The sequence below is a fragment of the Scardinius erythrophthalmus genome (genome assembly GCF_964197995.2).
Source record: "Scardinius erythrophthalmus genome assembly, chromosome: 14".
Taxonomy (NCBI): domain Eukaryota; kingdom Metazoa; phylum Chordata; class Actinopteri; order Cypriniformes; family Leuciscidae; genus Scardinius; species Scardinius erythrophthalmus.
This window is the reverse complement of record NC_138234.1, coordinates 825,093-852,939: the sequence shown is the minus strand read 5'-3', so window position 1 is coordinate 852,939 and position 27,847 is coordinate 825,093. Positions and strand designations below refer to the sequence as shown.

General features: G+C 39.4%; 2 protein-coding genes across 2 annotated transcripts; one reads left to right on the top strand and one right to left on the bottom strand.

The window, feature by feature from the left end:
- Nucleotides 1–134: 134 nt before the first annotated feature.
- Nucleotides 135–23,046, bottom strand: LOC308702598 (myosin heavy chain, fast skeletal muscle-like). Its single transcript, XM_081385560.1, has 41 exons — nucleotides 22,997–23,046; nucleotides 22,730–22,771; nucleotides 22,188–22,400; nucleotides 21,910–22,053; nucleotides 21,674–21,830; nucleotides 21,398–21,425; nucleotides 20,900–21,011; nucleotides 20,728–20,820; nucleotides 20,573–20,636; nucleotides 20,389–20,487; nucleotides 20,202–20,305; nucleotides 19,884–20,022; nucleotides 19,685–19,803; nucleotides 19,431–19,580; nucleotides 19,172–19,342; nucleotides 18,790–19,096; nucleotides 18,480–18,547; nucleotides 18,313–18,400; nucleotides 18,124–18,241; nucleotides 17,878–18,001; nucleotides 17,649–17,785; nucleotides 17,304–17,559; nucleotides 16,975–17,217; nucleotides 16,714–16,890; nucleotides 16,472–16,617; nucleotides 16,292–16,382; nucleotides 9,285–9,662; nucleotides 9,040–9,166; nucleotides 8,768–8,886; nucleotides 8,485–8,681; nucleotides 8,216–8,399; nucleotides 7,960–8,125; nucleotides 7,745–7,869; nucleotides 7,326–7,634; nucleotides 7,013–7,216; nucleotides 6,793–6,918; nucleotides 6,225–6,395; nucleotides 6,023–6,127; nucleotides 5,844–5,939; nucleotides 5,593–5,724; nucleotides 135–251 (listed from the first exon to the last, which is right to left on the bottom strand). Exons 3-41 carry the CDS (start codon nucleotides 22,386–22,388, stop codon nucleotides 231–233), a joined length of 5,796 nt encoding a protein of 1,931 aa, XP_081241686.1. The 5' UTR covers nucleotides 22,389–22,400; nucleotides 22,730–22,771; nucleotides 22,997–23,046; the 3' UTR covers nucleotides 135–230.
- Nucleotides 9,820–15,999, top strand: LOC308702597 (uncharacterized protein). Its single transcript, XM_081385559.1, has 7 exons — nucleotides 9,820–10,032; nucleotides 12,574–13,522; nucleotides 13,847–14,117; nucleotides 14,269–14,405; nucleotides 14,590–14,799; nucleotides 14,902–15,114; nucleotides 15,286–15,999. The coding sequence occupies exons 2-7, from the start codon at nucleotides 13,127–13,129 to the stop codon at nucleotides 15,859–15,861; spliced, it is 1,803 nt and encodes a 600-aa protein (XP_081241685.1). The 5' UTR covers nucleotides 9,820–10,032; nucleotides 12,574–13,126; the 3' UTR covers nucleotides 15,862–15,999.
- Nucleotides 23,047–27,847: the final 4,801 nt, after the last annotated feature.

Genomic DNA, 27,847 nt, shown 5'->3' with positions numbered 1-27,847 from the left:
AATGAAAGATAGAGAAATATTCTAAAGGACTTAGGCTAATACCCCTATACTCCTGTTTTATTATGATTGTTTTGTTGCAGACGCTTCTCACCCCGTACAGTGGAACGCTTGATAAAAACACAACAGCAAGAACATTTCAGGTTTACTTTTATTGTCACTAAATTGCATACTGACATCTCACAAGCAATTCATATTGTATGATGACTTGCTACGTTGTCAGATGTGGTTCCTCATTCCTCAGCTTCTTTGCTCTGAAAACAAGAACAGAGAGTTATTATTTAACGGTTTCATGCAGAGTTCCTCTGTCCTGCTCCTGCACAGTTTAGATCCGTCTCTAACTCCTAAAACAGCTCCTCAACCAGATAATCAAGGTTTGGAAGTAAACGCTGATCTCCAGGAGCAGGACTAAAAGGTTTAATACACGCATGACAGTGGCAGAACGAGTTATTTTATTCACCGAAGCTGCATGGACAGACGCTTTCACACGCCTTTTACATGGATGGATGGAAAGGTGAGCTCAAACTTCTGTTTACATCCAAACTGCTTAAACGTTTAGTTGAAGTCAGCTTTATTGTCATTAGACTATGCAGACTATTTATTATAATCGTTTAATTTATTTATCATAAGTGATGTCAAATTAAAGCGGTAGGATCAGAGTGAATATGACAAGTACAGCAGTAAACCTATAGGTAGCGAGCATCAGCCACAGTGAAAGTGAGCTGTTTAATTAATAATGACACAAAAAGTGCATAAATACTTAAAATGCTACTTTAATTGTTTTAAATGTTTTATCTCTATATTCACATTGCTAGTAATATACTTTTTTTTGGTTAAAATTACATATTTCCCTTTATCTCAGTTCACAAGTGGTGTTCTAAATCGTTATTGTCTTCATTAAGTGATTGGTCTTTCCATCAACAGTTATTAACTAAAGAAGGCCTGTATTGAGTAACACATGAATTGCTTCTCTGAATACTTATATTATGTCTTTCATTTCAGCTCACTGGGAATCTGTTCGGAGGGAAAATCCCAGCATGCAGCAGTTGATGCCATCCTGAATATGCTGATTAAGGCTTCGAAAGAACAGTCAGTGTGGGAAACACTCTTTCCTCAAGGACACATTCCATGAAAATGATGGAGATTAAGTGCTGGGATTCTTTCCATAAAGTCAAGAGCAGAAATGTGAATTCACTCAATCTATTTTCTAAACCCATCTTGTTTTATTGATCTTATTGTGAAAGATTCATCCATGCATATGTTCCTTTTTTATTTTTTGACCACTTCATTTTTAATCAAAATATCATCTCTGTTTTCTCTCTAGTGACGTGCAGGACTTCTCCAATCGTTTAGTCCTCTTACACTCATCTGCCTCCCTTTGTCAGTGCAACGCCTGCATATTAACATCAAATCAACAATCGATGTACAGAAAGAAATCCCTACCCAAGGTCACAATACTCTACTTCTGTTTCATCATCACTTTATCTGCTGACATATGGACATGCGTATCCACTAAAGTCTACCTTGCAGTTGAATACCATTACACAAGAGAATGGGTGGAAGATGATGTCTGTCTGCCTCACCAACAATCACTCAGAGACAGACAAGCAGCAGCAAACATCTTACAATGGTTGGAGGAAACACCAGCCAAATCTGAACGCAATTATGAAACGAAGAAGTGCGCTCTGTGTGATAAAGGTAAGCTGATTCAATGATATCTGACCTGATAACATTAGCGGTGAAAAAATATGTGCGCTTCACACGTCTAGTGTGAAATGGGCCTGTTTGTGTGTTTTTTTTTGCTTACTTATAATTTGGTTATCCACACAAGTCAGGGTTTATCCTGGCTCAAACGAGGCGGAGGTGGTAAAATCCTGATCTTGTACGTATTTTAATAATAAGATAATTAAATGTCTATTTTTCGTAGACCATCATATACTGTGTTTCACCACAGTATTTTTGTGGGTGGAGCTCGGTACCTCTAGTGGTAGGGCTGCCCCCGACTAAAGATATTCCTAGTCGACTAACACTCCTGCATTTTAGCGATTAGTCGAATAATCGTTCATTTATGATATTAATATAAAAACTTGCATAAATACAAGGAAAGGTATAGTCCAAGTTGAAGTTTAACACTTCCATATGACAGAAAATGCTAAAGCATGATATTAGCGCGTTCAAAATAAAAATTAAGTGCTTAAAACAGAATAGTAAAGCGTTTAAAGTAAACAGCGCTAACGGACATAAAAATCAGTGGCCGGAACGTTAGGCTAATTATAACATAAAAACAGCAATCAGACTGCCTGTGCATTTTAATAATTTATTATCAAAAATACAAACTGTAACAGTTACATGTAAAAAAAAAAACAGTTTTGAATAAAATAAACTAAAATTCGTTCTTTAAAATAAATTAAATAAACTTATTAGTAACTTAGGCCTAGTACAAAAGGCAAAAAAAAAAAAAAAAAAGAAAACATAAATACTGTAGCAAAAACGCTGTTTGTTATATAACATACAGTGGAAAATTAATATAATTTTTATATTGTTCAAAAGGAAAATTAACAAAAACGATCAATTTAATAAATGCACATGGCACATCGCACAACGCCAAAACTTAGAATAAAAAAGAAGGCGGCAAACAAATCAACAGCCTAAGTATTTGATTAAATTGTTTAGAACAACTATATTTAAGACAAAATGTGGAATAATTTAAAGAACACAAATACAAATCAAAAATATCAGAGCAAAGCCGCAAACTGGCATTAAGACGACGGATGACTCTTGACCTGAAACAACAAATTGCAAACATCAGACTAATTTTTCTTACAGAATAAAAAACAACTTCTGCATTATATAAAAAACGAATAAATAAAAATAATATGTATTTATTTATTTGTATAGCCTAGGCTACCCGTTATAAAAATAGCCTACCCGTTTTTTTTTTTATTTTTTTTTTTATTTTAATATAGCGTAACGGATAGCAAACAGAAACACTACAAAAAGGAAATTAAGCATTCTTACCTAAGCTTTCAATTCGATTTTTTTCATATTATGTGAGAGGAACACCAGCTTGTCCACATTGTTGGAAGAAGGGAGCTTCTCGACTTGATCACAATGAAGCCGGCCTTTGAAAAGATGCGCTCTGATGGAGTGGATGCAGTGGAGGCGTTTAGCTGCTTTGCGCCGTTCACATATCGCGCCTATTTTTTACAGTCTATGCTAAAAACGCGTAGAAAACGCTAGGCGCGCCGCGTTCTCCTTTTTCGAAAGCGCTAGGGCGGTTGCGCTCTGGACTGGAGGCGTCTGTCGTTGCTAAGCAACCATCAGCTGCACTCTCCGTTACAGTTGTCACGTGACCTACGGTGCGCTTGCGGCATTCTGAAAAGTTGAGATGTTTCTATCTCTATGCGACGCGGACGCGCTTGGAAAAAACGAGGGGTCTGTGCAAGTGCGCTTTGGTATACCGCGAGGCACGAGATCTCGTTGATCTCTAGTTGCTTTGATGTCATGTCATACACTGACTGCGCAGCCCCTGATTGCATAATTTTATTAACTTGATTTTTTTTTTTTTTGCGACTAACCGACTAATGAAAATGTATTCTACCAAGCCCTCTTCATATCGACTAACGTTTAGTCGACTATTTGGGGGCAGCCCTATCTAGTGGGAGAAAATTTTGTACATTTTAAAGATAAATGAATGAATCTGGTGCACTTTGAGTCACCCCGAATCCGCTGTTAAAAATAAATAACCCACCCGCCAACCGCTCAGACCTATGATGTTCTCTGATTTAGATATCTGCATCTGATCATCACATTACAATTATTCAGATTCTCAGTGTTAGGCATGATAATATGGTAACACATCACACTGAAGTAGGCTGATTTAAAATGAACATTTATTTAAAATAAAAGTTCTTATTTGGCAAAATTACATTTCCTTAATAGCCTAAACAGAGGCTTTACTCCCTTCAAACTTAAATTGTCAGTGTTTCATTACATCACTGTTGGAAAAACACTACTATCAGAATACTTTTTTTTTTTTACCTTTATAAAGGGTATTTTTTCCTAATTTTATCTTATCTCATTTTCCTTATTTTATTTGATCAATACATTCAATTAGAATAATAAGTCATTAGGCTATTACCAATCAAATTAAATAATTTACATTGAAAAATTGCAACTGTATTAAATGATATTATGAAATTGGTTTAAATATACAATATACAAATAAGGAATGTTGAAAAGAATGATACTTTGAAACTAAACCATCATTAGGAGGCGGCAGGCGACCGTCTTAATGAGTGAGTCATTGAGTCATTCATTCAAACGATTCGTTCAAACGGCTGATTTATTCAGAATGAGGCAGTTTTTGAATTGGTAATTGAATCTATGACTCAACTGATTCGTTCAAAACGCTGAATCATTCAGTAATAAAAAAGAGTGTTCATGTGAGATACGCTATGGTTCTGCTGTGATCTTTGTTTTGAACAATTTTCGCTGTACAAACAGAACAAAAACAGTCATTGCGTCTAAAATGTAAGTGACTTAATTTGAACTATTTGTTTATTGAACTGTTATGAAATCAGTCTCTCATTTTCAATCATGATGGTATTCAGGAAAACAGCACTCTGGTCGTGTGATGTTTTTTAACTGTATAATATGTTATAAATAAATTTGTGAGCTCAACAGCACAACTTTGTTATGTCAGTACAGGTATATATATTTTTCGGTATTTCCCTAGTTATTTTATTTATTTATATATTTTTTTGATATTGACGTTTTAATCAGGCCATTGTCTGGTTGGGCAAGTAAAATTCTCTTTCACTTGTCCCTTAAAAAAAAAACAAAAAAACACTTGTCCCAGACAAGCGTTAATGTCGAGCACTGGCATATGTTTTCCTTGATTTGTTTTCCCTGAAGAGAATTACGTTGTTGAAAACGAAATTAAAAGAGTGACGCAAGTTCATTGCGTTTTACCGTAAACAACACATTATAATGATCCATCTCTCATCCACCCTCGATATATTGGAATGTTATTTATTTATTACTTGCCCGGCGGATATAACCTTGATCCACGCAGCACTATCGGCAAACTATACGGAATCTGCAACAGAACCGTCACGGTAGAAAAAGCGCATCTGAGCATGTGACTGCCTGTCTGAGTTTTGTCGAGAGCCGGAGTAAATCTCTATGCAGGAAAACCCTGCAAGTTCTGCTGTTTGTGAAGTTTAAATTATAATAAAAATATGCTGGCAAAATGATTTTGGTTTCTGATTATTAGAAAAAATATTCACCAGTTTTAGCAATTGTCAATATTATCATTCATTGTAACCCCTAATTCAGTCCATTCCAATATGGTGCAGTGCTCAGATTCTTATTTCAGCAAGATTAGAATGAATCGGCAAGAAAAGTCGTAGGTGGTCATTCATTCTGTCAGTGAATTCAGTTTCAGTTTTCTTTTAATCGCTGTGTTTGCCTGACCGACCACAGTCGAGTTGTTTTGAATCAGCTAGTGGGGCTAACTATACAAACAACTTTGCTCTTTGCAGCTGTTGTACTGCCCAACAGTTATCATGGTAGTATAGGTTTGACTGTTACCTTTCCAACTTCACGGCTCTTGGCCCTCAGCTTGTTGACCTGGGACTCTGCGATGTCAGCACGCTCCTGAGCCTCCTCCAGCTCATGCTGCACCTTCCTGTACCTGGACAGGTGAGTGTTGGCCTGCTCCTCCTGTTATGATTACACAAGATATTCAACCAATCTCATAGCAGTGCATTCATGGCACTGGACGTTCTTGTCAATACTAAAACATCACGCTCAAGATTTGATATTTTTGATATTAGACTCACAGCTTCTTCAGACTGGCGCTTGTAGGCCTTCACTTTCAGCTGCAGCTTGTCTACCAGATCCTGCAGTCGGGTCACGTTCTTCTTGTCTTCCTCAGTCTTTGGGTGTAAATATTGGTCATGGTCTTAGTTAAACTGTTTATTGTAAAAGGTGGTAAATTTCTAATTAAAAGTAGTTTTACCTGGTAGGTAAGTTCCTTCACTCTCCTCTCGTATTTGCGCACTCCTTTCACAGCGTCTGCTCCACGTCTCTGCTCGGCTTCAACTTCAGACTCTAACTCGCGCACCTTCAGTAGAGAGTTATTGTTTTGCCTGTCAAATCTCTGCCACGAACCAGTATATCTAAGAATGAGTTTTGTTAAGCTCCTGAACACTCAAATTTACCCTGGACTCCAGTTTCTGGAGCTGTTTCTTTCCACCCTTCATGGCCAGACTTTCGGCCTCATCCAGACGGTGCTGCAGGTCTTTGACAGTCACCTCCAGGTTCTTCTTCATCCTCTCCAGGTGAGCACTTGTGTCCTGCTCCTTCTTCAGCTCCTCAGCCATCATGGCAGCCTGAAATATAAGCCAATTTAAGTTAACTAACCTATTGAGATGGGCAGTTGTGGCCTAATGGTTAGAGAGTCAGACTTGTAACCCGAAAGTCAAGGGTTTGATTCTCAATACCAGCAGGTAATGACTGAGGTGCTCTTCAGCAAGGCATATAACCCCCAATCGCTCTCTGGGTGCCACAACAAAAAATGGCTGCTCATTGCTCCTGATGTGTGTGCACTAACTCTAACTTGGATTGGTTAAATGCAGAGGACAAATTCTTAGTATGGGTTACCATACTTGGTCTTCACTTCATAGCTAAAAATACCTTCTATGAATATTCCCTTTGTTACCACATAAACCTAAACACAGTCAAATAACTGTTTAAAATAGAATAGAGAAGCAGAATGTAAACACTCACATCAGTGATGGCCTTCTTGGCCTTCTCCTCAGCATTTCTGGCCTCCTGGACTGAATCTTCCACCTCACCTTGAACCTGGACCAGATCAGTCTCAAGCTTCTTCTTGGTGTTAATAAGACTTGTATTCTGTGGGATGTAAGCAGTTAGTTTAGGGTACATTATGAATGAAAGTTTATCATGTATCCTGAATTTGTTCCAAGTATTTAGTCATTTTTTGTACTTGTGAGTGCAGCAGTCCCACACGCTCGCTGGCATCAACCAGCTCTTGCTCCGCCACTTTGCGGCCTCTCTCTGTTTGCTCCAGTGCAGCTCTCAGCTCCTCAATCTCTGCTTGCATCAGGTTATTCCTGCGCTCCACCATGGCCACCTGTTCCTTCATGTCCTCCTGTCCTCTGAGAGCTTCATCAAGGTGCAGCTGGGCATCCTGTGGCAACATTCTTTCTTTGTTAGTTCTCTTGCTTTGGTTCATGTATCATATTCATATTGTCAAACATTCAATTCTTAATACAATTCCACGTTCCACAGAAAGATACCTTGAGTTGGCCTTGGACGTTCCTGAGCTGTTTCTGGGCCTCAGCAGCCTGGCGGTTGGCATGACTCAGCTGGACCTCCATCTCATTCAGATCTCCCTCCATCTTCTTTTTGACTCTCAGGGCATCATTTCTGCTCCTGATCTCAGCGTCCAGAGTGCTCTGCATGGAATCGATCACTCTTTGGCTGTTCCTCTTGATCTGTTCCATCTCCTCATCCTTCTCAGCAATCTTCCTGTCAATCTCGCTCTTCACCTGGTTCAGCTCCAGCTGCACACGAAGAATCTTGGACTCTTCATGCTCCAGGGTGCCCTGATGGATAGTTAAAGTAAAAATTAAATCAACCTGGTAGAAAAATTGTGTAATGTTCACCATGTTAGAATAGAATTTTTCCATGGTTTGACAGCTTTAAATAACAGTACTTCAGCTTCTTCAAGCGCAGTCTGGATCTCTGTTTTCTCAGACTCCACTGTCTTCTTTGCCTTTTCCAGTTCATGAATTGTCTTTCCAGTCTCTCCAAGCTGCTCGGTGAGGTCAGAAATCTCCTCTAAAGGGTTTAAAAAGCAGAAATGTAAACATTTGTTTAAATGCATCTCTTTTTTTAGTCTTTGGTGTACAAAAATAAAAGTTGCATTACGTTGCAGATTCTTGTTCTCCCTCTTCAGTGTCTCGAGGTGGTCAAGAGTTTCCTCGTAGGAGTTCTTCATTTTGAAAAGCTCAGTGCTGAGAGAACGAGCTTCTTTCTGAGCACCTTCTAGTTCAGCCTGACTTTCCTCATACTTTTGTTTCCACTCTGCTAGCACCTGAAAATGAAAGAAATGTAGTCATTGTTAATTAGCTAAGTCCTCGGTTCATCAGTGTTTAGGTTTATAGGTTAACCATGTCTTTCTTACCTTGTCAAAGTTTCTCTGCTTCTTGTCAAGGTTGGCTGCCAATGCATTTGCCCTCTCCACATCAATCATGAGATCCTCTACTTCACCCTGCAGTCTCTGTTTGGTCTTTTCCAGAGAGGCACACTTTGAGTTCACCGCCTCAATGGATTCTTCAGCATCCTGCAGACGCTGGGCCAGCTTTTTCCTGAGGGAAGTGATATGAAATTATGAAATCTGACTAATATTTTTCATATTAAATGTAGGAAGACTTTTTCCAATGATGTATTTACTTGGATTCCTCAAGCTCCTCAGTGCGCTGGATGGCATCAGTCTCATATTTGGTTCTCCACTGAGCCACTTCACTGTTGGCCTTAGACATTCCACGCTGGAGTTCAGCTTTGGCCTCCTGCTCTTCCTCAAACTGCTCTCTGAGCAAATCACAGTCATGGCGGGCAGACTGAACCCCATGGGCCAGAGCGTTCTTGGCCTTGAAGTCAAAATGTTTCCTTTTATTGTATACTGCTATGTTCATGGCTATTCACAGTACTTGGTAACAGAAAATTAGGTACATACCTTAACCTCTTCTTCAATACGTCTTTTGAGTTCCTCAATCTGCTGAGTATAAGCTTGTTTGCCTCTAGTCAATTGAGAAACAAGAGTTTCTTTCTCCTCCAATTGACGGCCAAATTCCCCTAGTATGAGACAATGGGTAATTTATATAAGTGTCCACAAGAGCTTGTATGATGTCAGTATTGGGTTTTTGCATCACAGGTTTTTGCTCAGTTCTATAATTGTGTGCATGGTGTATTCAGTGTGTGTGTGGTGTATTTAGTTTATTTACGTACCGTTTTCAGTTTGCAGCCTTGCCCTCTGTCCATTTAAATCATTAAGTTGGCGTACAAACTCATCATTTTTGGTTTTTAGCTCACTTGTTTGGTCTTCTAATGTCCGGCACATCTTTTCAAGGTTTGCCTACAATAATTATTAAAAGTTTTACAACTTTTTGACCCCTTTGTGTGTGTTTTTTTTTTTTTTGTAGTTTTGTAAAACTAAAACTAAATCTTCACTTAAAGTTTTCCCAAAAGTATACCTTTGCTTTAGCCACAGCCTCCATGTTACTTGTCAAGTCATCAATCTCCATCTTGTATTCACTCTTCTCCTTCTCCAGCTTCTGTTTGACCCGCTGAAGGTTGTCGATCTGTTCTCCGAGTTCAGCCACACTGTCCGCCTGCTTCTTCCGGAGAGCAGCAGCCGTTGCTTCATGCTGCAAGGTGGACTCTTCCAGATCACGACGCAACTTCTGGAATTCAGCTTCACGCTTCTTGTTCATCTCAATCTGGGCAGAAGTGGCACCACCAGCTTCCTCAAGCCTCTCACTGATCTCTTCAAGTTCCCTGGAGAGATCAGCTCTCTGCTTCTCCACTTTAGCACGAGCAGCTCGCTCGGCCTCAATTTCCTCCTCCAGCTCCTCTCATACCTGCAAACTTGTCGCTTTTCGGCGACAATCGCCGTTTTCATTGTCAATTGGGTCATTCACGTGAATCGTGTAGAACCGGAGAGTTTTTTTAAGGGGGGGGGGGGGGGGGGGGGGGGGGGGTCGGAATCTCAACTGAGCTCGCGCCTGTCAAGAGAGGGTGAGGGTGGGCTTGCGTGCCATGTAGGCCATAATTGGACATTTCTTAAATGACATTTTTTCTGGACCAATCGGAATCTCAGCGCTTGCTTCAGGATCTTGAAAAAACACACTGCCATCTGTGTTCGCGCCTCTATGGTTCGCGCCTTTCAAGACTCGAGACACCTGACCTAATGTGGAAACTCTGATGGAAATTGAATTCAAGGTAAGTCAATCTTTTTGGAGCTAAACAACAGATATTTGTTTGCTTAAGTCAAATAGCGTCAGCTAGCGTTGTTTTTTTCATACAGTTAGCCTATAATGCTTCAAGCAAAATGCTTAATAGCAAGCAATACAAGCGGCTCCAATGCTGGAATTTCCTTTAGCAAGATAGCACATTTTCTGACCATCTTGCTAACTAAAGTGAACCATTTAGCTTGCTACGCAAGTATATAGTAGGGCTGCACGATGTGTCGTTTAAGCATCGATATCGTGATGTGCGAATCCACGAGTCACATCACGGGATGTGCGATGTAGGCTATAGTTAATCCGTGATTCATTAACCGTACGAGTAAGCTGCTCCCCGACCCTTGACGCATGTGATTCGCGGATTAATTGCACATAACCATCATAGAGTGAAAGTTTATCATTTGCATGTGTTTTTAAGTCCTGCCAGTTTAACAGGGCGCATATAAGAACGAGCAGAGCAAGAAAGCCCCGGCCGCGCGCGCGCTCACCTTCACCGTCTTCAAATAACACGAGCGCTGTCTTGCTCTCTCTCTCTCCCTCTCGCGCATATAATAATCAATTGACACGATGGTGTCGGAAAAAAAAAACTATCCAGTGATGAAATGTTCTTGTTCTTCTTACACATCTTGTGCGATATCCTTCTGCTGAGATAATAATTACAAAACGCGTGCCGTAGACTACATGTCCGATTCGCGAACTAATGATTCCTTTGAACCGATTCAATTAATTCTGGTTTAAACAACTGACCTGTCAGTCCAACACTGAACTCACGAGACGTCTCTGAATCTGTAACACTTTACAATAATGTTCTATTTACTATTAGTAAACTGCACTTCTACAACATTGTTCATTTCAACATTTAGGCTATAGCCTTATTGAACCTATGTTAACATAGTTAATGCACTGTAACATTACCAAACAAACAATGAACAGCTGTATTTTTATAAACTAAGATAAACAAAGATTAATAAATACAGTAACAAAAGTATTGCTCATAGTAAGTTCATGTTAGTTATTAGATACATTAACTAATGTTAACAATTCAAACCATATCCTTAAGTTACAAACAAATCATTTACTCTAATTTAAAAAATACTCTGTTTAAATCATTTAAAATGAGAATAAGTGTGCTTACCCCATATTTGTTTATAAGAAAAAATTAGATTAGATTTCATTTCATATCGCAATATATATCGCAGAAAAATAAAATATCGCAATGTCATTTTTTTCCCAATATCGCGCAGCCCTGGTATATAGTATTTCGGATAGCCAACTTAGGTTGTAACCTTATCATTAACGTTAGCATCTAACTTAAGCCAGGTGCTCTGCCCTGAGTTCTGGCTACTACTCCAATTCTGAGCTACCCTGATTAACGACACGTTATGGAGGTTGTCGTGTGCGCAGCAGTCATTCAAGTCAGCTGGAAGCGTAGCCCTACTTTTAAAGCGTTTTTGATGTGTTGATGTGGGTAGATGTAACTGTTTAGACAACAGCTGATGCAAGAGTAATTCAGTGTAACATAAAGCAGTTTGACGTCTTGTTGCATTGGCTGCGCCGCATTACTTGTAAACAATGTCTATTTATAATCTGGTGAACGTGCAAGGCTATGCACCAAATCGCCGACAGCAAATTTCTGTATAATAAAGGGCTACATTTTGCATCTAAAGCTGTCATTTGAAATCTTTGCATTGCATTGTGTGCTACAGCCTTGTAATGAATATTCATGTTAAATCCCACCCAGGGCTGCTCAGAATTAGAGTAGCCTTATATCTTGAAAACACCAATCAGTCTTTGGTTCGATGAGATTGGCTAACTTATCCTGTGTTCATTTTCCATTTTAGAATGAAGGAGCTGAATGAGGAAGACTCATTGTATGTAGCGCAACTAGAATCAGCAGGGAGGTGCAAGTGGAGCTGGGCATGGCTCAAGGTGGAAGTGAGGCAGGAAGTGCAGGGTGTTGAGCATACATTGCCTCTATCATTGTATGTCAGAAAAATAGATAAGGCAGGACATGCCAGATGTACCTTGTGTACAAAGGAAATAAACTATGCCAATAAGGGGGTGCATGCCCTAATATCCCACTGTGCCACATCCAAACACAGAGAAAAAGTGTTGACAATTTTGACAACCAGGAGCATTTGTAGTCCCCCTGATAATGCTGTTCATGAGACCCATGGACCAGAAGCATTGCGAGAGAGGGAGAGAGGGAAATTACCTGTGTCCATGTTTCAGCGTGTTGCGAATGCAGAGGTTTAGTACCAAGTATTTATACAGAAAATTGAATGAATTGTTGGTTGAATTATATTTTGAACACTAGCACTTTGAGATTGTTTTATTCAGTGTAAAGAGCACTGCAAATAAAATGCATTGATAATTACTGAACAGAAATGTATTTTGATATATACTGTATATTGTATATCAGCCATACAATACAGGCAGACAATTTCATCATAGTAGATCTATGTAGGGATAATTTGCGAGGTTGCATTTTAATGATTTTAATTTGCTTTACTATCAGGCAATGGTTCTGGGCACTTTGGCAGAGCACTCACTGCCATTCACAATGGCCCCCGTCATTGTCAACCTCGCGCAGACGCTGGCCCAGGACAAAGTGGCTCTGAGCCGCATGAAGTTGTCGCGAACTGCAGCGAAATATAAAATGGTTCACGGCATGGGGAAGACATTCTCCGACCGCATCATCAGCAACATCAAAAAGTTACCATTCTCCATCAATCTTGATGAGGCTACCTCAAGTAGTGACAAAAAGGTAATGCAGTAATGGTATTAATAGAATAGTAATTCCTAGGATTTCAATGCTTTGACACCTAAAGCAATTACAGAAGAACACCGGCCATGTATATCCCATCAAGCTTACACAGTGCTTTCATTTGGAAAAATAACATGAACATTTGGCACAATATTTACTTCATATAAAGCATTTCTGCCCACATAGTCCGCTTTATCTGCTGTCCTGATATTCGGTCAATATTGTTATTTTTCCTACTGACAGCGGTGAGTACTCAGTAACCTCGATCAAGGGGATGTGATTTAAAAAACAGTCAACATTCTCAATGGTCTTCTCATTTATACAGGTGCTCTCCATTTTGGTGAGCTATTATAACCCAGAGAGGAAGGCTGTTGATGTGGAGCACCTTGGGTCATTTGAAGTACTTAAGGTAACGTCAGCAACCCTGGAGAATGCCCTGGACAAATTCTTCTCAGACAATGATATCCCGTGGTCCAACATGGTGAGCATGATGATGGATTCCTGCGCAGTGATGCGAGGCAGCAAGTCTGGCCTGGAAACTAGAGTTCGACACAACCACTGCTCAGAACTTCTAGATATCGACGGGGACTCATGCCATCACATGCATAATGCGTCGAAGAGATTTTCCAGTGCTTTCAACGGTCATCTAGAACAGCTCTTCAGTGACCTTCATACTGATCACAAGTGGGCTTCTGACCAGGTAAATTCATACAGGAGTGTAGAGCACTTGTGTATAGCTCTTTTCCACCTTGACAGCACTGAATGGCCTCTTATTCACCCATTTCGCCAATGGCAGCAGCTGCCATGCGGGTATCCTGCTCATTAGAAGCAATTTGGGTTTCATTCTCTTTCCCAAGGACATTTTTGACAGAATTTGAATGCCATTTGATGGCCTTATTATTGTTTTATTTATATTTATATATATATATATATATATATATATATATATATATATATATATATATATATATTTATTTATTTATTTATTTATTTATTTTATATGTGTGTTCTTTCTATTTGTCAGCGGGCTTATCTCCAAGAGATCTGTGATTACATGAGCATTCCCGGTTCAACTTCAAAGAGATTCATCCCACACCGTTGGCTGTCGTCTTATGATGTTGGACTCAGCACTCAAACCATGCTTCCTGCTTATAAGGTCCTATTCTTTGGGTTCATGAATGCGGAAGACAAGGCTCTGTACAAAGAACCTTTGGAAAAACTCTATGATGCTCATCATGTGAATGAAAAGGCCCAGAGACGCATTCAGACTTTTCATAAGGACCTCAATGGGAAAGGTAAATCAACACATTGCAGTTGTAGATTGGCTGGGTAATGTGGCCAAATTATGGGAATATCTATGGTGTGTCAACATTGGCCTGCATGGTCACTATCTGACATTTGCTTTGGTAAATCAACAAATTAGAGCTTTGATATATTCTCTTCCAGGAATGACACAGCAGGGCAGAGACAGAAAGCAGCGGTTGGTTAAGAAACTGTGGCATGAAGACACCAAAACAGAGCTCCATCTCAGTGTCTACATAGGTGTCCTGGCTCTTCTGAAAGAATATGTTATGGTGTTCCAGGTATATTGAAATAGTGTTTCACAACTATGTTCTATCATACATTTTGGATAGTTTTAAATGCTACCCCAGGGGTATTTAACATCTTTTATTTTATGTTACCAGTGTAACTGGTTGTGTCTTACTGTGCTTGTATGATGGAAATTCATATCCATCTCTCACTTGCACAATATAACTACTTCCTCAGGGTCGTGACACCCTTGTGCACAAGTTGCATGACAAGCAGCTGCAGGTTTTCACCAACTTTCTTGCATGCTTTGTGAAGCCAGAACACCTGCCACCAATCCCCAGGACCCTGGCAGGTCTCGAACTCAAGGGAGACAAACTGCTGCCTGCAAGAGATCTGTATGTGGGTCGTGTGGCAGATAGATTCAGACGGGAGCATCCAAAACACCATGTGAGTGGTTTAAAAATAGTTACCCAACTTTTGGACAAAAAACATTTGCCAATGGTAAAGGAGCACTACTATACCAGTGTGTTATTGTTGATATTTATACAGACACTGAAGCCCTTCCTGGACCAAGTGCTCCAGGGATACATTGCTTGTGGGGAATACCTGCAGAGAAAGCTGCCACTGGAGAGCATGACCCTGCAGTGCCTGTCTGCTCTTGACCCTATTGCAAGGGGGCACTCCAAGACTGGACATCTGCTGAGAGAACTGATGGAGATGCTAAGCAAGTTTTTCCCTGCTGATGTGGATGTTCAGCAAGAGGTTAGCTGAATAATGCACGTCCCTATTATTAGTATGTAATGTGTTTGTGAGTCTTGTGTATGGATGCTTTTGATGTTTACTGTTGTTGTTTAATTTTTAACCCTATATCTTGCTTCTGTGGAGGTTAAATGTCCCTGGTGGGATAATTAAATAGTTTTTATCTGGCTTTAGATTCTCCAGTATGGTGTGGACCAGAGCCTGCCAACATTCACTGATGGAGAAGATGCTGTCAGCTGGTGGGCAGATGTTTCTGATACAGGAAGGTACCCAGCACTCACCAAAACAGCACAGACAGCATTGTCTGTGTTCCATGGGCCAATGATTGAGTCATCTTTCAGTTACATGTCAGAAATCATTGACTCAAAAAGTGGCAGCATGAGCATCAGCACTCTGAGTGCCATCCAAACTGTGAAACACACCATGCTGACCCAAAAGAAAACTGCAGTAGAAATGTTCAGTAGAGAAAACATAAAGTATGGGCCAGTGGATCAGAAGATATGTCAAAACATCCTGTCGGCTGGAAGTAAGGACAAAGCTTTAAGAAAGCAAGCAGCCTTGAAGGAGATGGAGAGACGGAGGGTGTTCGACTGCCAGCCATCCTCAAGCGCTGCCGCAGCCAGAAGAACCAAGGCAGAAGAGGAGGCTTTGGCCAGAAGGAGGCATGCGGCCAAACAACGAAAGCGAGCTTGTGAAACCCTTGTCCAGGCTAAGAAGAAAAAAAAAGGAATGTTTTTCAGTAAAACATAAAATTTTCAGTATGTTTTTTATTAAAGAAAACAAATGTTTTCAGTTTCCCTCCATTGGTGTTTACGTGCGCGTGTGTTTGTGAAACCCTCGTCCAGGTTAAGGAAAAAATAAATGTTATTCAGTATAATATCATTTGTGTTTTCGTTCTTTTGTTGTTTTCTTATTTTAGTGTCATGCGCCTAACACTTACCTGAGTTCACAGTGTCGGTGTCGGCGTCGGCATCGACCCCAACCCCCCCCCCCCCCCCCCCCCCCCCCCCCCCCGACCGGACACTGTCACCTTTTTTTCTCTGATGAGTTTGCAGGTCTGTCCTCTATACGGGCCTAAAGAAAGAAAATAAAAATGATGCAGTGTTATTGGCAATGTGTTTTTTTCCAGCTCTGCAACTACTTCACAGTTTTACAATGAAAAGATTAGGGTTAGGGTTACCTGAAGTTCTTTGATCTTCTTCTGAAGCTGTGCTCCCAAAGACTGTTCATCCTCAATCTTGCTGAGAAACTGACTTATCTCAAAGTCTTTCCTGTTTTTGAAAGTATTGTTTTTTTTAAATGTGCAGAATACTTACTTTTTGTAAAATGTGTAATTGTGTACAGACTAATGTCCACTCACTTTTTGATCTTCTCTTCTGATTGCTGTTTGTCATTCTCCAGGTCCATTACGGACTCCTGGGCCAGTTTCAGATCACCTTCTAGCTTTCTCTTGGCTCTCTCAAGGTCCATACGGAGCTTCTTCTCCTGCTCCAGTGAGCCCTCAAGCTATTGTCACAGAAACCAGAGCATTAATTATGGTATAGAGACACAACATTCATTTCCTATTGATTCATGTTCTTATTCTCAGGCCAAATATCTTACATCATCCACTTGCTGCTCAAGTTTTGTCTTAGATTTAGTCAGAGTGTTGACTTTGTCTTCCTCTGCCTGAAGGTCATCAAGAGTCTGCTGGTGTGCCTCTTGGAGGGCTTTCTTCTCTTTGGTCAGCTTGGCAATGCTCTCATCCTGAGAGGCCATCTCCTCCGTCAGGTTTTTAACCTAAATGGAAACATTGTTCACTGGTTTCATCCTCAAGACCCTGAACAGTCAGCAGTGTGAAGAACATGTGAAAATATTATTGACCTTATTTTCTGTTGCATGTTTCTCCTTCTCCACTTTGGCCAAGGTGAGCTCCAGGTCGTCAATGTCTTTCTTCAGTTCAGAGCATTCGTCCTCCAGTTTCCTCTTCTTGGCAGTCAGTTCAGCATTGATTTCCTCTTCATCCTCCAGTCTCTCGCTTGTCTCTTTGAGTTTGGCCTCGAGCTGGATCTTGCTTTTAATGAGACCTTCACATCTCTCCTCAGCATCAGAGAGGTTTTCAGATTCCTGTTCATTGAGATGGATTTAGTTTAATGGCTTTTGTTCATAGCTTTAGCATTTACATTAGGATCAATAAGAGCTGAAATACTCACAGATGTTACTTGCAGTAGAAGGTCGTTTTTCTCCTGAAGAAGTGACACCATTTTTTCTTCAAGCTCCTTCTTTTTAGCTAATGCCTTTGTTAGATCCTCCTTCATTTTCTCAAAGTTATCTTTCATGGCTGCCATTTCTTTCTCAGTCTCTGCACTCTTTAGAAGAGGCTTGATCTTGAAGTACAGCTTCATCCATGGCCAATGTTTCACATTCATGAATGAGCGGATGTTGTATTGGATGGAAAAAATTGACTCTCTGGGAGACGGAGTTTCTGGTTTTAGTTTAACAAAAATATTCAATTTTATTTATTCAATTGTAAATGAAATAATGTTTATTTCACTCACCTCCGCTCCATCATTTTGACAAACTCCTTCCTCATGAGGAAGCCACGACAACGAGCCTGAGTCATGGTAACCAGCGCTGCTAGTTTCTCATCTCTCATCTCCTCAAGTGTACCCAACAGACCAGCTTTGAAGAACACCTGCAAGAATATATAATGATGTTTCCTGTATATTATGGAAGCCATTTTCCTCTTCTGTAGATTTGAGTTTAGCCATTTGTTGTGCAGCTCACCTTGGTGTGTCCAAACTTGTATTGGGTGTGGTCAACATCAATAGAGCCCAAGAGTTTCTCTGAAGCCTTTTTGTTGTCAATGAACTGTCCGTCAGGGATGACGCTAGCATTTAATACTTTGTATCTAGAGGACAGTCAGAGGAGAGTCATGTTTTTGTGAAGCAAAAAAAAAAAAGGTCATAAGAGGATGAAGATAAGATGTGGTGCATCATCTCTAATTCAGTGGTTGCAAAAAGGTGTCTTTACCTCTGCTTGAAGTCACCATAGAGGATTCTGCTGGGGAAACCCTTCCTGCAGATTCTGATGCCCTCCAGCACACCATTACACCTGAGCTGGTGGATGACCAGGAAGTTCTCCATCAGACCTGCAATGAAAATGTTCTTAAGGTTCCAGAGATATTTTCAAAACCTTTGAGTCTTCAGAGATTAGGATTACCTGGAGTCTTGGACTCATTAGGAATCAAGCAGCGCACAAAGTGAGGGTGAGTGCTCCTCAGGTTAGTCATCAGCTTACCCAAGTTCTCCTGTGGAAACACTTGTCATTAGTCTAATCTTTAATAGTGTAAAAATTCACATTCTTCATTAAAAGATAATCTGTTTTACCCTGAAAAGTGCAGACACTGTCTGGAAGGAACCACCCTTCTTCTTGCCTTTCTTTCCTCCTCCCTCAGCTGTTTTATGTCATTGAAAAAAAAGGGTCTTTATTGATCTTGTATTGCTTTCCATTAACCCCTTCAATAAATCTCTATTTGAATGTTGTTGAATCTATTTGTTTTCTTGCATAGCTATATATAAAATTTTCATGATACTTTAGAATCTGCGATCACATAGTGTGTTACACTCTGATAATCTAAGCATGTGTATTGAACATAATCATAACACAAAGGAATTGAGGAAATGCAAATGTTCGTACCATCAGCAGCTCCATGAGCGGCATACAGGAAGGCCAGCACTTTGAGCGATGACTTTTGGTAGAGTTGCACGACAGAGTCGTTCAGTGGATCCTTGTTCTTGTCCAACCAGCCAGCAATGTTGTAGTCCACAGTGCCGGCGTAGTGGACCAGAGAGAAGTGGGCTTCTGCCTTACCTTTGGCAGGCTTGGGCTTCTGGAAAGCTGGACATTTGCCCAGATGCTGATCATATAGCTTGTTTTTGAAGCTTGTGTCTGTAGCCTTGGGGAACATGCACTCCTCTTCAAGGATGGAGAAGATGCCCATTGGCTGTTGAAGAAATATTCATGCTCAAGTACAGGCACAATATGAATAATCATTTTAATTTGCTGAATGTCCTCTTACCTTCTCAATGAGCTCAATGCAGGCAGCCAAGTCCATACCAAAGTCAATGAACTCCCATTCAATGCCTTCTTTCTTGTACTCCTCTTGCTCCAGAACAAACATGTGGTGGTTGAAGAACTGTTGCAGTTTCTCATTTGTGAAGTTGATGCAAAGCTGCTCCAAGCTGTTGAACTGACAATTAAGCAGAGGCAAGTTCTTACTATTGTCTATTATTTTTTATATCCTGATTGTTACAGAGACTTTGATAGCTTAAGCTCACATCAAAGATCTCAAATCCAGCGATGTCCAGCACACCAATGAAGAACTGTCTTGGCTGCTTTGTGTCCAACATCTCATTAATACGGACAACCATCCACAAGAACATTTTCTCATAGACAGACTTGGAGAGCGCAGAGACTGCGTTGTTCACCTGAGAAATTCAAAGGTCAGCGTAGATCATATCATTACTCTTTTACTTCCCAAGACAACTATGAATGTCTACGAGACACTTTATTCGAGTAGATAAGTGATCACCTGTGGTACTGTCTGGCCTTTGGTCACCATCTCATTCCCGACCTTCACTCTGGGGTAACACAGAGCTTTCAGCATGTCAGCGGAGTTGAGGCCCATGAGGTAGGCGATTTTATCAGCCACTGAGGAAGTTTTACTCATTATTGTCACTAATGAAGTGAACGTTTACATGTTTATAGTATGTGCTAATTGTACGTCTTACCCTCTGTGCCTTCAGGCTCGGCCTGCTCTTCTCTCTGCTTCTGTTTAAACTTCATGCCTCCATGATGCATCACAGCTCCTGTCAGCTTGTAGATGCTGATTTTCTCATCAGCAGTGAAGCCCAGGATGTCAATGGCAGTCTGTTTTTATATGACCAAATGAATCTCACATTATTCTTTAGCGAGTCAAAAAGAAGGGTATTTTATATTGTATGTCATTCAGTTTATTGTAGTGTTTTTTGGATGTTTGTTTGCTCAGATAAATTTAATAAAATCTTAAAATACTGCTTCTACTAATAATAATGTAGTTGTCCACATACATCTGTGGCAATGAACTCCTCCACATCATCGATACTCTTGACAGTGATTTCGCCCTGGCTGATCATTGGATAGTCGTAAGGGTTGGTGGTGATGAGCAGGGCCTCTGTAAAGAGTTGATGTGCAGTGTGTTAACAGTGTTCTCAAACATGGAAATAAATGAAATGCACAATACTGTAGATTTCTCACCGAGCAGCTCTGGCTTGTGTCCGGTCATGAGCTGGTAGAAGATGTGGTAGCTCCTCTCCGCAGACAGCTGGAATGTTACTCTTGACTTTTCCAGCAGATCTTCCAAAAAATAATAATAATAAATAAATAAATCCACATTTTTGCCTCCACATTAAACATTTATATTTTGTCAGTGTTGACTCACAAGTTTCAATATCAGCTGAGGCCAGTTTTCCAGTGGTCCCAAAGTGAATTCGGATGAATTTACCCTAAGCAGATTGAAATATTTAGAAGTTTCGAATTTCCCAGCTTTGGAATGTTAACTGAATTTGTACAATTCATCTGGCCACAGCAACTTACAAAACGAGAAGAGTTGTCATTTCTCACAGTCTTGGCATTTCCATAAGCCTCCAGCAGAGGGTTGGCTGCAATGATTTGATCCTCTAGCGACCCCTGGTGAGTAATTAAGTAATTTCATCATGCAGAATAATTTGTTCACTGTACTTTGAATGATATTTGATTATTTAGTCACCTTCATTTTGCCAGAGGTAGCTTCTGCCTTCTTTCCACCAGAAACAGCGATTGTCGCAAAGTACTGGATGACACGTTTGGTGTTGACAGTCTTTCCTGCACCAGATTCTCCACTGAGTGGACATGTTAAAGATGGAAAAGAACATGTTTCAGAATATTATAAATTATATATGTTGGCTTTTTGTAAGTGCTTATTTAAAATCCATAAATGTCAGACGTGAAACCTGCATGCACATGCATCATGCTGGCAGTGTGGTCTTAACCTTGTATACATGCAGCACTGTCAGTAAGCGGCTTTTCCCCACACCTTTCTGTTACTTTAGTTTTCCTGTCTTTCCCAGCACATGCCAATAAGAATGATGCTTATGCATTTACATGTTACAAGCTTTCAACAGCAGAAAAGGCAGGTGTTAAACTGTTTTCTCTCAATAGCTTAAACAATGTTAGCATTTACATGATAATTCTTATACAATAACTTTAATTATCATAGCCTACTTACGTGATCAGGATAGACTGATTCTCCCTGTCTGAAACACATTTAGAATTATTATAAATTAAACCGCTAAAGAGATTATATTTTCAGGTTTTTTTTTGTGTATTATATTTGTAACAAGATGTACACCACTACATAAATTACTCGTAAGAGATCCATTAAGTAAAAAGAGTACATTAAATGAAGAAATTGTAGGTGTATTAAGCAAAATGTAAGCAGGCTCAAGTTTAGCACAAGTTGATTGGATTGCAAAATGGATTGAAAATGTAAATCTCCACTTACCAGTGAGCATGAACTGGTAGGCGTTGTCGGAGATGGAGAAGATGTGAGGCGGGGCTTCAATCCTCTTTTTGCCTCTGTATCCATTCACAACGACTGTATCGTACACTGGGAGCCACTTGTAGGGATTGACAGTGACGCAGAACAAGCCAGAGTAGGTCTGAAACGGAGATAGATAGTCCAGTTTTACAATGCTGCCGCCCCATTCCAGGAATAAAATATGATTTGCTTAGACTTACGTAGATCATCCACGCTGCGTAACGCTCTTTGAGGTTATACAGCACAGTAGGCTCATTGAGGTGGGTCATCATGGCCATGTCCTCAATTTTGTCAAACTTGGGAGGATTCATGGGGAAGATTTCAGTGTCTTTCACCGTGATCGTCTATAAAGTTTTAAACATGGATGAGACATTTAGTACAAACGCTATATTTGTTTCACCTTGCAAGTAGTTTTATAGTCCACAGCATCATGTAAAACTGTTTTACAGAAGATCAACACATTTTTAATTCTACTTACTTTCCCACACAGAGTTTTGACAGTAGCTTTGCCGCCTTCTCTACTAGCAAGAACACCCTTCAGGTACATCTCGCTCGGCTCTGACACGAAGAATGCCGTTTTGGCATCAAAGGGGGTGTTCTGAGCCTCTATTCTCTCTCTTTCCGGCTTCCGGAGGTAAATGGCCGCCGGGCCGAAGCACTCCATTTCACCATCTCCCATGGTTGCGGTTTACTGTGAGAAGAGAGCGAGAATGTGCAGAGGGATTTATACTTTCATAACTTCTAAATATTAAACAAATGCAAGTGGAATGAAACGTATTAATTCCTATGAATGTGGAGCGAAATGATTCTGCTCCATGTGAGTGTTTCTGAGCTTCTGTGTTCTAAAGCAGTTATTTTTTATCCTGAGCAACTCTCTTTTTACTCAACAAGTTTAACAATTAAAACAATTTGGTACTCTATTCAACCAACTGTTTGCTTTAGATCTGAGATTGGATCTTTTATTTTCTTAGCTTCTAAAATGAAAACCAATGATTATAAGTATGCATATATTTTGTTTACCTGCTGTCCTGTCCAGAGAGAATGTGTCTGAGGTTGGAGATGCTAAGAGAAAGGAAAAATACTTGAGATGAATTACAAATATAACTTGGACTAATTCAGTCAGATTAGTATCAAAATCATATTGAACAGTGCATAGCCACACTCTAAACTCTTAAATAATCTAACTGATTACCATGTATCAGGGTTAGCCATTTAATCTCTAAACTGCAGAACACAAGTATGTGATATTATGTTAATAGTAGAAGGAGAGCATGATGAACAACTCACCCACCTTTGAGTTCCAGTCAGTCCTTAAAGGAGCCTGAAGCAGCTTCTTATATAGACAGAATAGTGTTCACTCAGCAAAACTCACTCACTGTATTTGGTCATGTATTTTAAGCTTCGATTCAACAGGAATTTTTGTTTAACTGATTATGTTCATCAATATCATCACATTATCCAAATATGTTATCACTATAATGTAGTTAACTGTCCAGTCTTAATAAGATTTAGTTTTATTTAAAGGAAATAGTGTGTTAGAAGAACAGATAATTGGGTTGAGATAATGGCAGTGAACCCTTCAGTAAGATGAGGTAAATTGTCACTAGATGAATTAAATATTTGAAAATAAGCCACCAATATTGAGATTAAAAATTAGACTTGATGTATTTATAGGTGCCACTTGTGATCAAGCGCCTTAACCTTGAGAAAGGGTTGTTATGTGAAGGGTATCAGTGACTGGAGTTCAGACATTGTTTAGGTCTTATGTAGAGCATAATCTTCTTCAAGTGCCTTGGCACTACAGTAGAGCCCAGTTTAGCCGTGGAGAAGCTCTCAAATGTCACTGGGATACTGTTCCCAGAAGCCTGGAAAGCTTTTCATGTGACAAAGCAGCAAATTTGGGCACAACAGTTGTCATTCTGTGAACTTGTGCATATGGTGACACTTTTGCTGAAGGCCTTGCGACAAGATCTGGCAGAATAATGATGTGTAGACAAACCTATGAAAAGGTGTGAGACGAGTCAATTTCATCATTCATAACTTTAGAAGTGTATTTTCTTCCCTGGTCATATTCCATATTAATAAAAGATATATATATATATAAACACATTTACAAGCACAGCCACAGCTCTTAATATTTTTTTAAGTCAAATTGGTTACACTTTCGATGGTCCAGACATTGTACTTACTATACGTAACTTTGTAACTTTACTATACGTAACTTGTCAACTAACTCTCATTAGAGTATTAGTAGACTGCTAGGTTAGGGTTAGGTTATAGCGTTGTACTTGCAAAGTACATTGCAGTCAGTAGAATGTCTGTTCTAAATAAAGTGTTAGCAGGTTTTAAGCAAACAGTCTACATATACTCTAATGAGAGTTAGTTGACATGTTGTTGACAAGTTACGTATAGTAAGAAGAATGTCTGGACCATCAAAATACAGTGTTAATGTCTAATGTATATAGGGGTCTCTTTTAGACATCCTAATCAGGTGGATAATAGAAATAGCTTATAAATAAGAGGCATAGCAAATGTTGTGAATTAAAGTGTATGATTTCTTATTTGGACTAAATGCAAACTTTGTTTTTGGCCATGCATTTAATTTGTCCTCTCTCATCTCTCTGCTCATTTCCAGCTTGTTATTTCAGTTTTACACTCTACTAATGGCTGTGCTAGTCTATTGGGCATCAGGTGTCTGTTAATTTGTGATTAAATGCTGTTGATCTCAGAGTCGTAGTCATATTACAGTCAAATTTATTTGTATAGTGCTTTTCACACTACACAATTTCAAATCGGCTTTACTGTTATGTCTATAATGCCTTTGTACTTTGCCATAGAGCAAGTTTTAGAGCTGGGCTATATATATCGATGTGATATGACTTATTTTCCAGACTTAGGTCTAGATATATTGTATTTCCTGCAGTTGTTGTGACGCAGTGACTTGGAGATGTCAAGGCAATTAGGAGGTTTAAATATTGGTCAGTTATGTTGTAAGCGAGACCAGGGTGAGTGTGTGGTATATTCAGTTAATGGTAAAACCCATTTTGTAAAATTACAGTGAATTGATGATGATTGGCTGACTATATCCATGATCAGCAAGTCTTGTGTGACGGTTCTGAGCTGTAATCAGGCACGACTGCATGAATGCATCATGAAAAAGCGGCCCTGATTTCTTCAGAGCTCTCCAGGATTGGGTGGCGTTGGGTGTGCCGTGTTCCTGGCCTTGGATCCTGCCCATGTTCTTTTACTTTCCTTGCAAGGACAATGCAATGTGTCCAACAGGCTTTCTTAGTTTCTTTGAAATGATGGCAGGAGGCTGTGGAATAAATTCTAAGGTGTTGACACCTTATAAGAAGGGGACATGTGCTCAATAAAAAAGCATCTTTCCCTAAGGGTGGTCATATTAGGACTTTCCACAAATATAGCTGGTCGGTCAGCAATGCCATCAGAGCTTTGCCATTTGTCAGCAAAGGTCACAAGTGTTATTGTGGTGTCAAGTTGAAAGTTTGATATCAAGATGGTCATTCGCTTTAATCAACTCCGACTCGGACACCCATATTTCTAAGAGTATTGTAGCAAGCTATTGATTAATTTAATCTTTATAGTTGGTCATTCCTTTGTTTGGTCAGTATAAAGAAAGACTTTACATTAGTGTTTATCTTTATTTATTCATTTAGCAGGTGCTTTTATTCAACAGCTGGTTTGCAGGCATGCTGTTCTTGCATTGATTCATTCTTTGGCTTTCCTGTTGTTGTCATACAGTAATGGGACACAGCTGAACTGGCCAGGTAATATTTCTTTAAAAAAAAAATGTATTTTTTGCATTTGTAATCGATAATACAGACATTCTCTGGCCCTTTGTATGCTTTCTTGCTCAAGTGCTTTCCTTAGGAGAATTCACAACTAGATGTAAATCTTTAGACCGAGAAGTAATGTGCTTGACTCAAGGAAAATTGGTTCTACAGTTTGTTTACAGAGTTTCTAATACATGTGATGAGAATGTACCTGTAGTATTTTCGGGATTATTTGTCTTTGAGGACAGATGTGGTCTTGTGATTTGGGCATCTGTTAGTCATTCTGAATTTCTAGTAGTATTTAGATTAAACCTGAGTTTTACACTTAGACTAGGCATTTACCATGTCATATTTTTGGGATGCAAACTGGAGCATTAGAATACATTTGATTGCTTTTGTCAGATTATATATTTGGTAATAACTTGAAATGGAGTTCTCTCTCATTTGAATGGCAAATAATGATCTAATCATTTACATTTATTTTGTATGAAACATTTTTTCAGTAACATTCTAGTTTTAAGATGGAACAGCAACTACATTATTTAACATGAACTAACTTCAATACTGAACAGTACTGTTACAGCATGTATAAATCTTAATATTGATTTCAAAATGAATTATTTTTTCACATTATCTGTTATTTGAGTGTTAACATGCACTGTGAACTAACATGAACACGCAATCAACAATTCTGTGCTTATTAAGATTAATAAAGACTGTACAAATATATATTTTTCTAATTGATGATTCATGATAGCTATTAACTAATGTTGATAATGGGACCTTATTGTAAAGTGTTTCCATTTTCTGATTTAATTTTCTTTGCTCCTCCCGCTAACAGAACTTTTTGATGTATGACGTCCTTTCACAGAACCGTACTGCAAGTGTCTCCAATCTAACAGCTTCAGAATAAATATACATTAACATACATCTACGCACACATTCTTTTCATGGAACTCAAAGGTGCGCTCAGTAATGTTGTTACACTGGCTAAAACATCAGTCATCTTGGACTTTTCAGATAATGATGCCACTGTAAAAAAGGTATTTGCCTTAGCCATGATGATTAATTGTTCTGTGAGCAAAAGTGTCCAGTAACAATCCCATGTAAAAGAAAACTGTAGGGCTGCAACAACTAATCAATAAAATCGATAATAATCGATAATGAAAATCATCAACAACGAATGTCATTATCGACTAGTTGCGTCTGCCGACCGTGCACGGAAAACATCCGCCAGTTACGTCAAATTACAGCTTTGAATAACGCATTGCTATGGACAAAATGCATCTAAAAATAGTGGAGGAAACAGAGTGAGTTGCTGCTGGAAAGGTGCGTTATCCAAGCTGTCCAAAACATGAGCATTCTGTATTTTAAGCTTCAAGGTAATGCATTAGTGTAATGTTTAACATGGCTTGCCTGTCAGGCACTTTGACAGATGTGTGTGCTGTTTAATGTGTGATATGTTTCCTCGGCGCAAAACTTTAATTTTACAGTTATATCCATATCTGTAAGTGTTACAAATTCACGCAAGTATTTCCATTTTGCATGAAGGCTCGTCCTGACTGTCGGCGGGATGCATAAGAGAGGGAGACAATTAATAATCAGTGCAAAAAATATCCATTTTGCTGAAATATCTGTTGTTGGACAGACATGTAATATTTTATGAGAGTGGTAACTGGAAAGTGATGATATTGTGTAATTTAATATAAATGTAAGACGTTTCTTACATGTACTGGATAAAGAAAAGACAGGAATAGGTTACTGTGTCCGGAGTGCATGTGTGTGTTCCTGCAGAACATTCCTCTTATCTGTTAACACTGAGTTTGTTTTTCTGTTTTTCTTTATCATCTTTATTATTATCTACTAGGGCTGAGAGAAAAAACCTATTCACCTAACTATCGCAACTATTTGTTTATGATTTTAAAATAGTTTTTTTTTATTCCAGAATTGATATTAATTCAAATTAAATTGCTTTATTTTTGTCCTTGCTTATAGACAGAGGTGTAAAGTCCAGGGGTCAGAAAGTAAAAGTCCTGCCATATGTTTATTCCACCCATGAACTCAGCCAGCTGATTTCACTAATTAGTTCGGCTAATTAGTTGGGCGGCTCACCCAAATTTTCAATTGTATTATTGGGCTTGTAACCTAACCCCTCATTTACACTGCAAACGCCTGCGGTGCATTACGGCTGCGACAAGGTTTTATTCCGTCCTCCACGCGGTGCCAACTAACACCGGGAGCATTTCAGAAGCGGAGCGAGTGGATGCGCGAGACCACGTGATTTGCCTGTCCGACGTGTTTTTTCTTGATTTTTGGATTTCTACCATACAGTCTATGGTTTCTA

What these genes read in the sequence shown, in the direction of transcription:
- LOC308702597 (XM_081385559.1), top strand. Translation starts at nt 13,127, where the DNA reads ATGGTCTTCTCATTTATACAGGTGCTCTCCATTTTGGTGAGCTATTAT. An exon ending in ACAAGTGGGCTTCTGACCAG is followed by an intron (nt 13,523 to 13,846) that starts GTAAATTCATAC and finishes TCTATTTGTCAG; the next exon opens with CGGGCTTATCTCCAAGAGAT. An exon ending in ATGTGGATGTTCAGCAAGAG is followed by an intron (nt 15,115 to 15,285) that starts GTTAGCTGAATA and finishes ATCTGGCTTTAG; the next exon opens with ATTCTCCAGTATGGTGTGGA.
- LOC308702598 (XM_081385560.1), bottom strand. Translation starts at nt 22,388, where the DNA reads ATGGGAGATGGTGAAATGGAGTGCTTCGGCCCGGCGGCCATTTACCTC. An exon ending in ACAAGTTTGGACACACCAAG is followed by an intron (nt 17,786 to 17,877) that starts GTGAGCTGCACA and finishes ATATTCTTGCAG; the next exon opens with GTGTTCTTCAAAGCTGGTCT. An exon ending in GTCAAAATGATGGAGCGGAG is followed by an intron (nt 17,560 to 17,648) that starts GTGAGTGAAATA and finishes TCCGTCTCCCAG; the next exon opens with AGAGTCAATTTTTTCCATCC.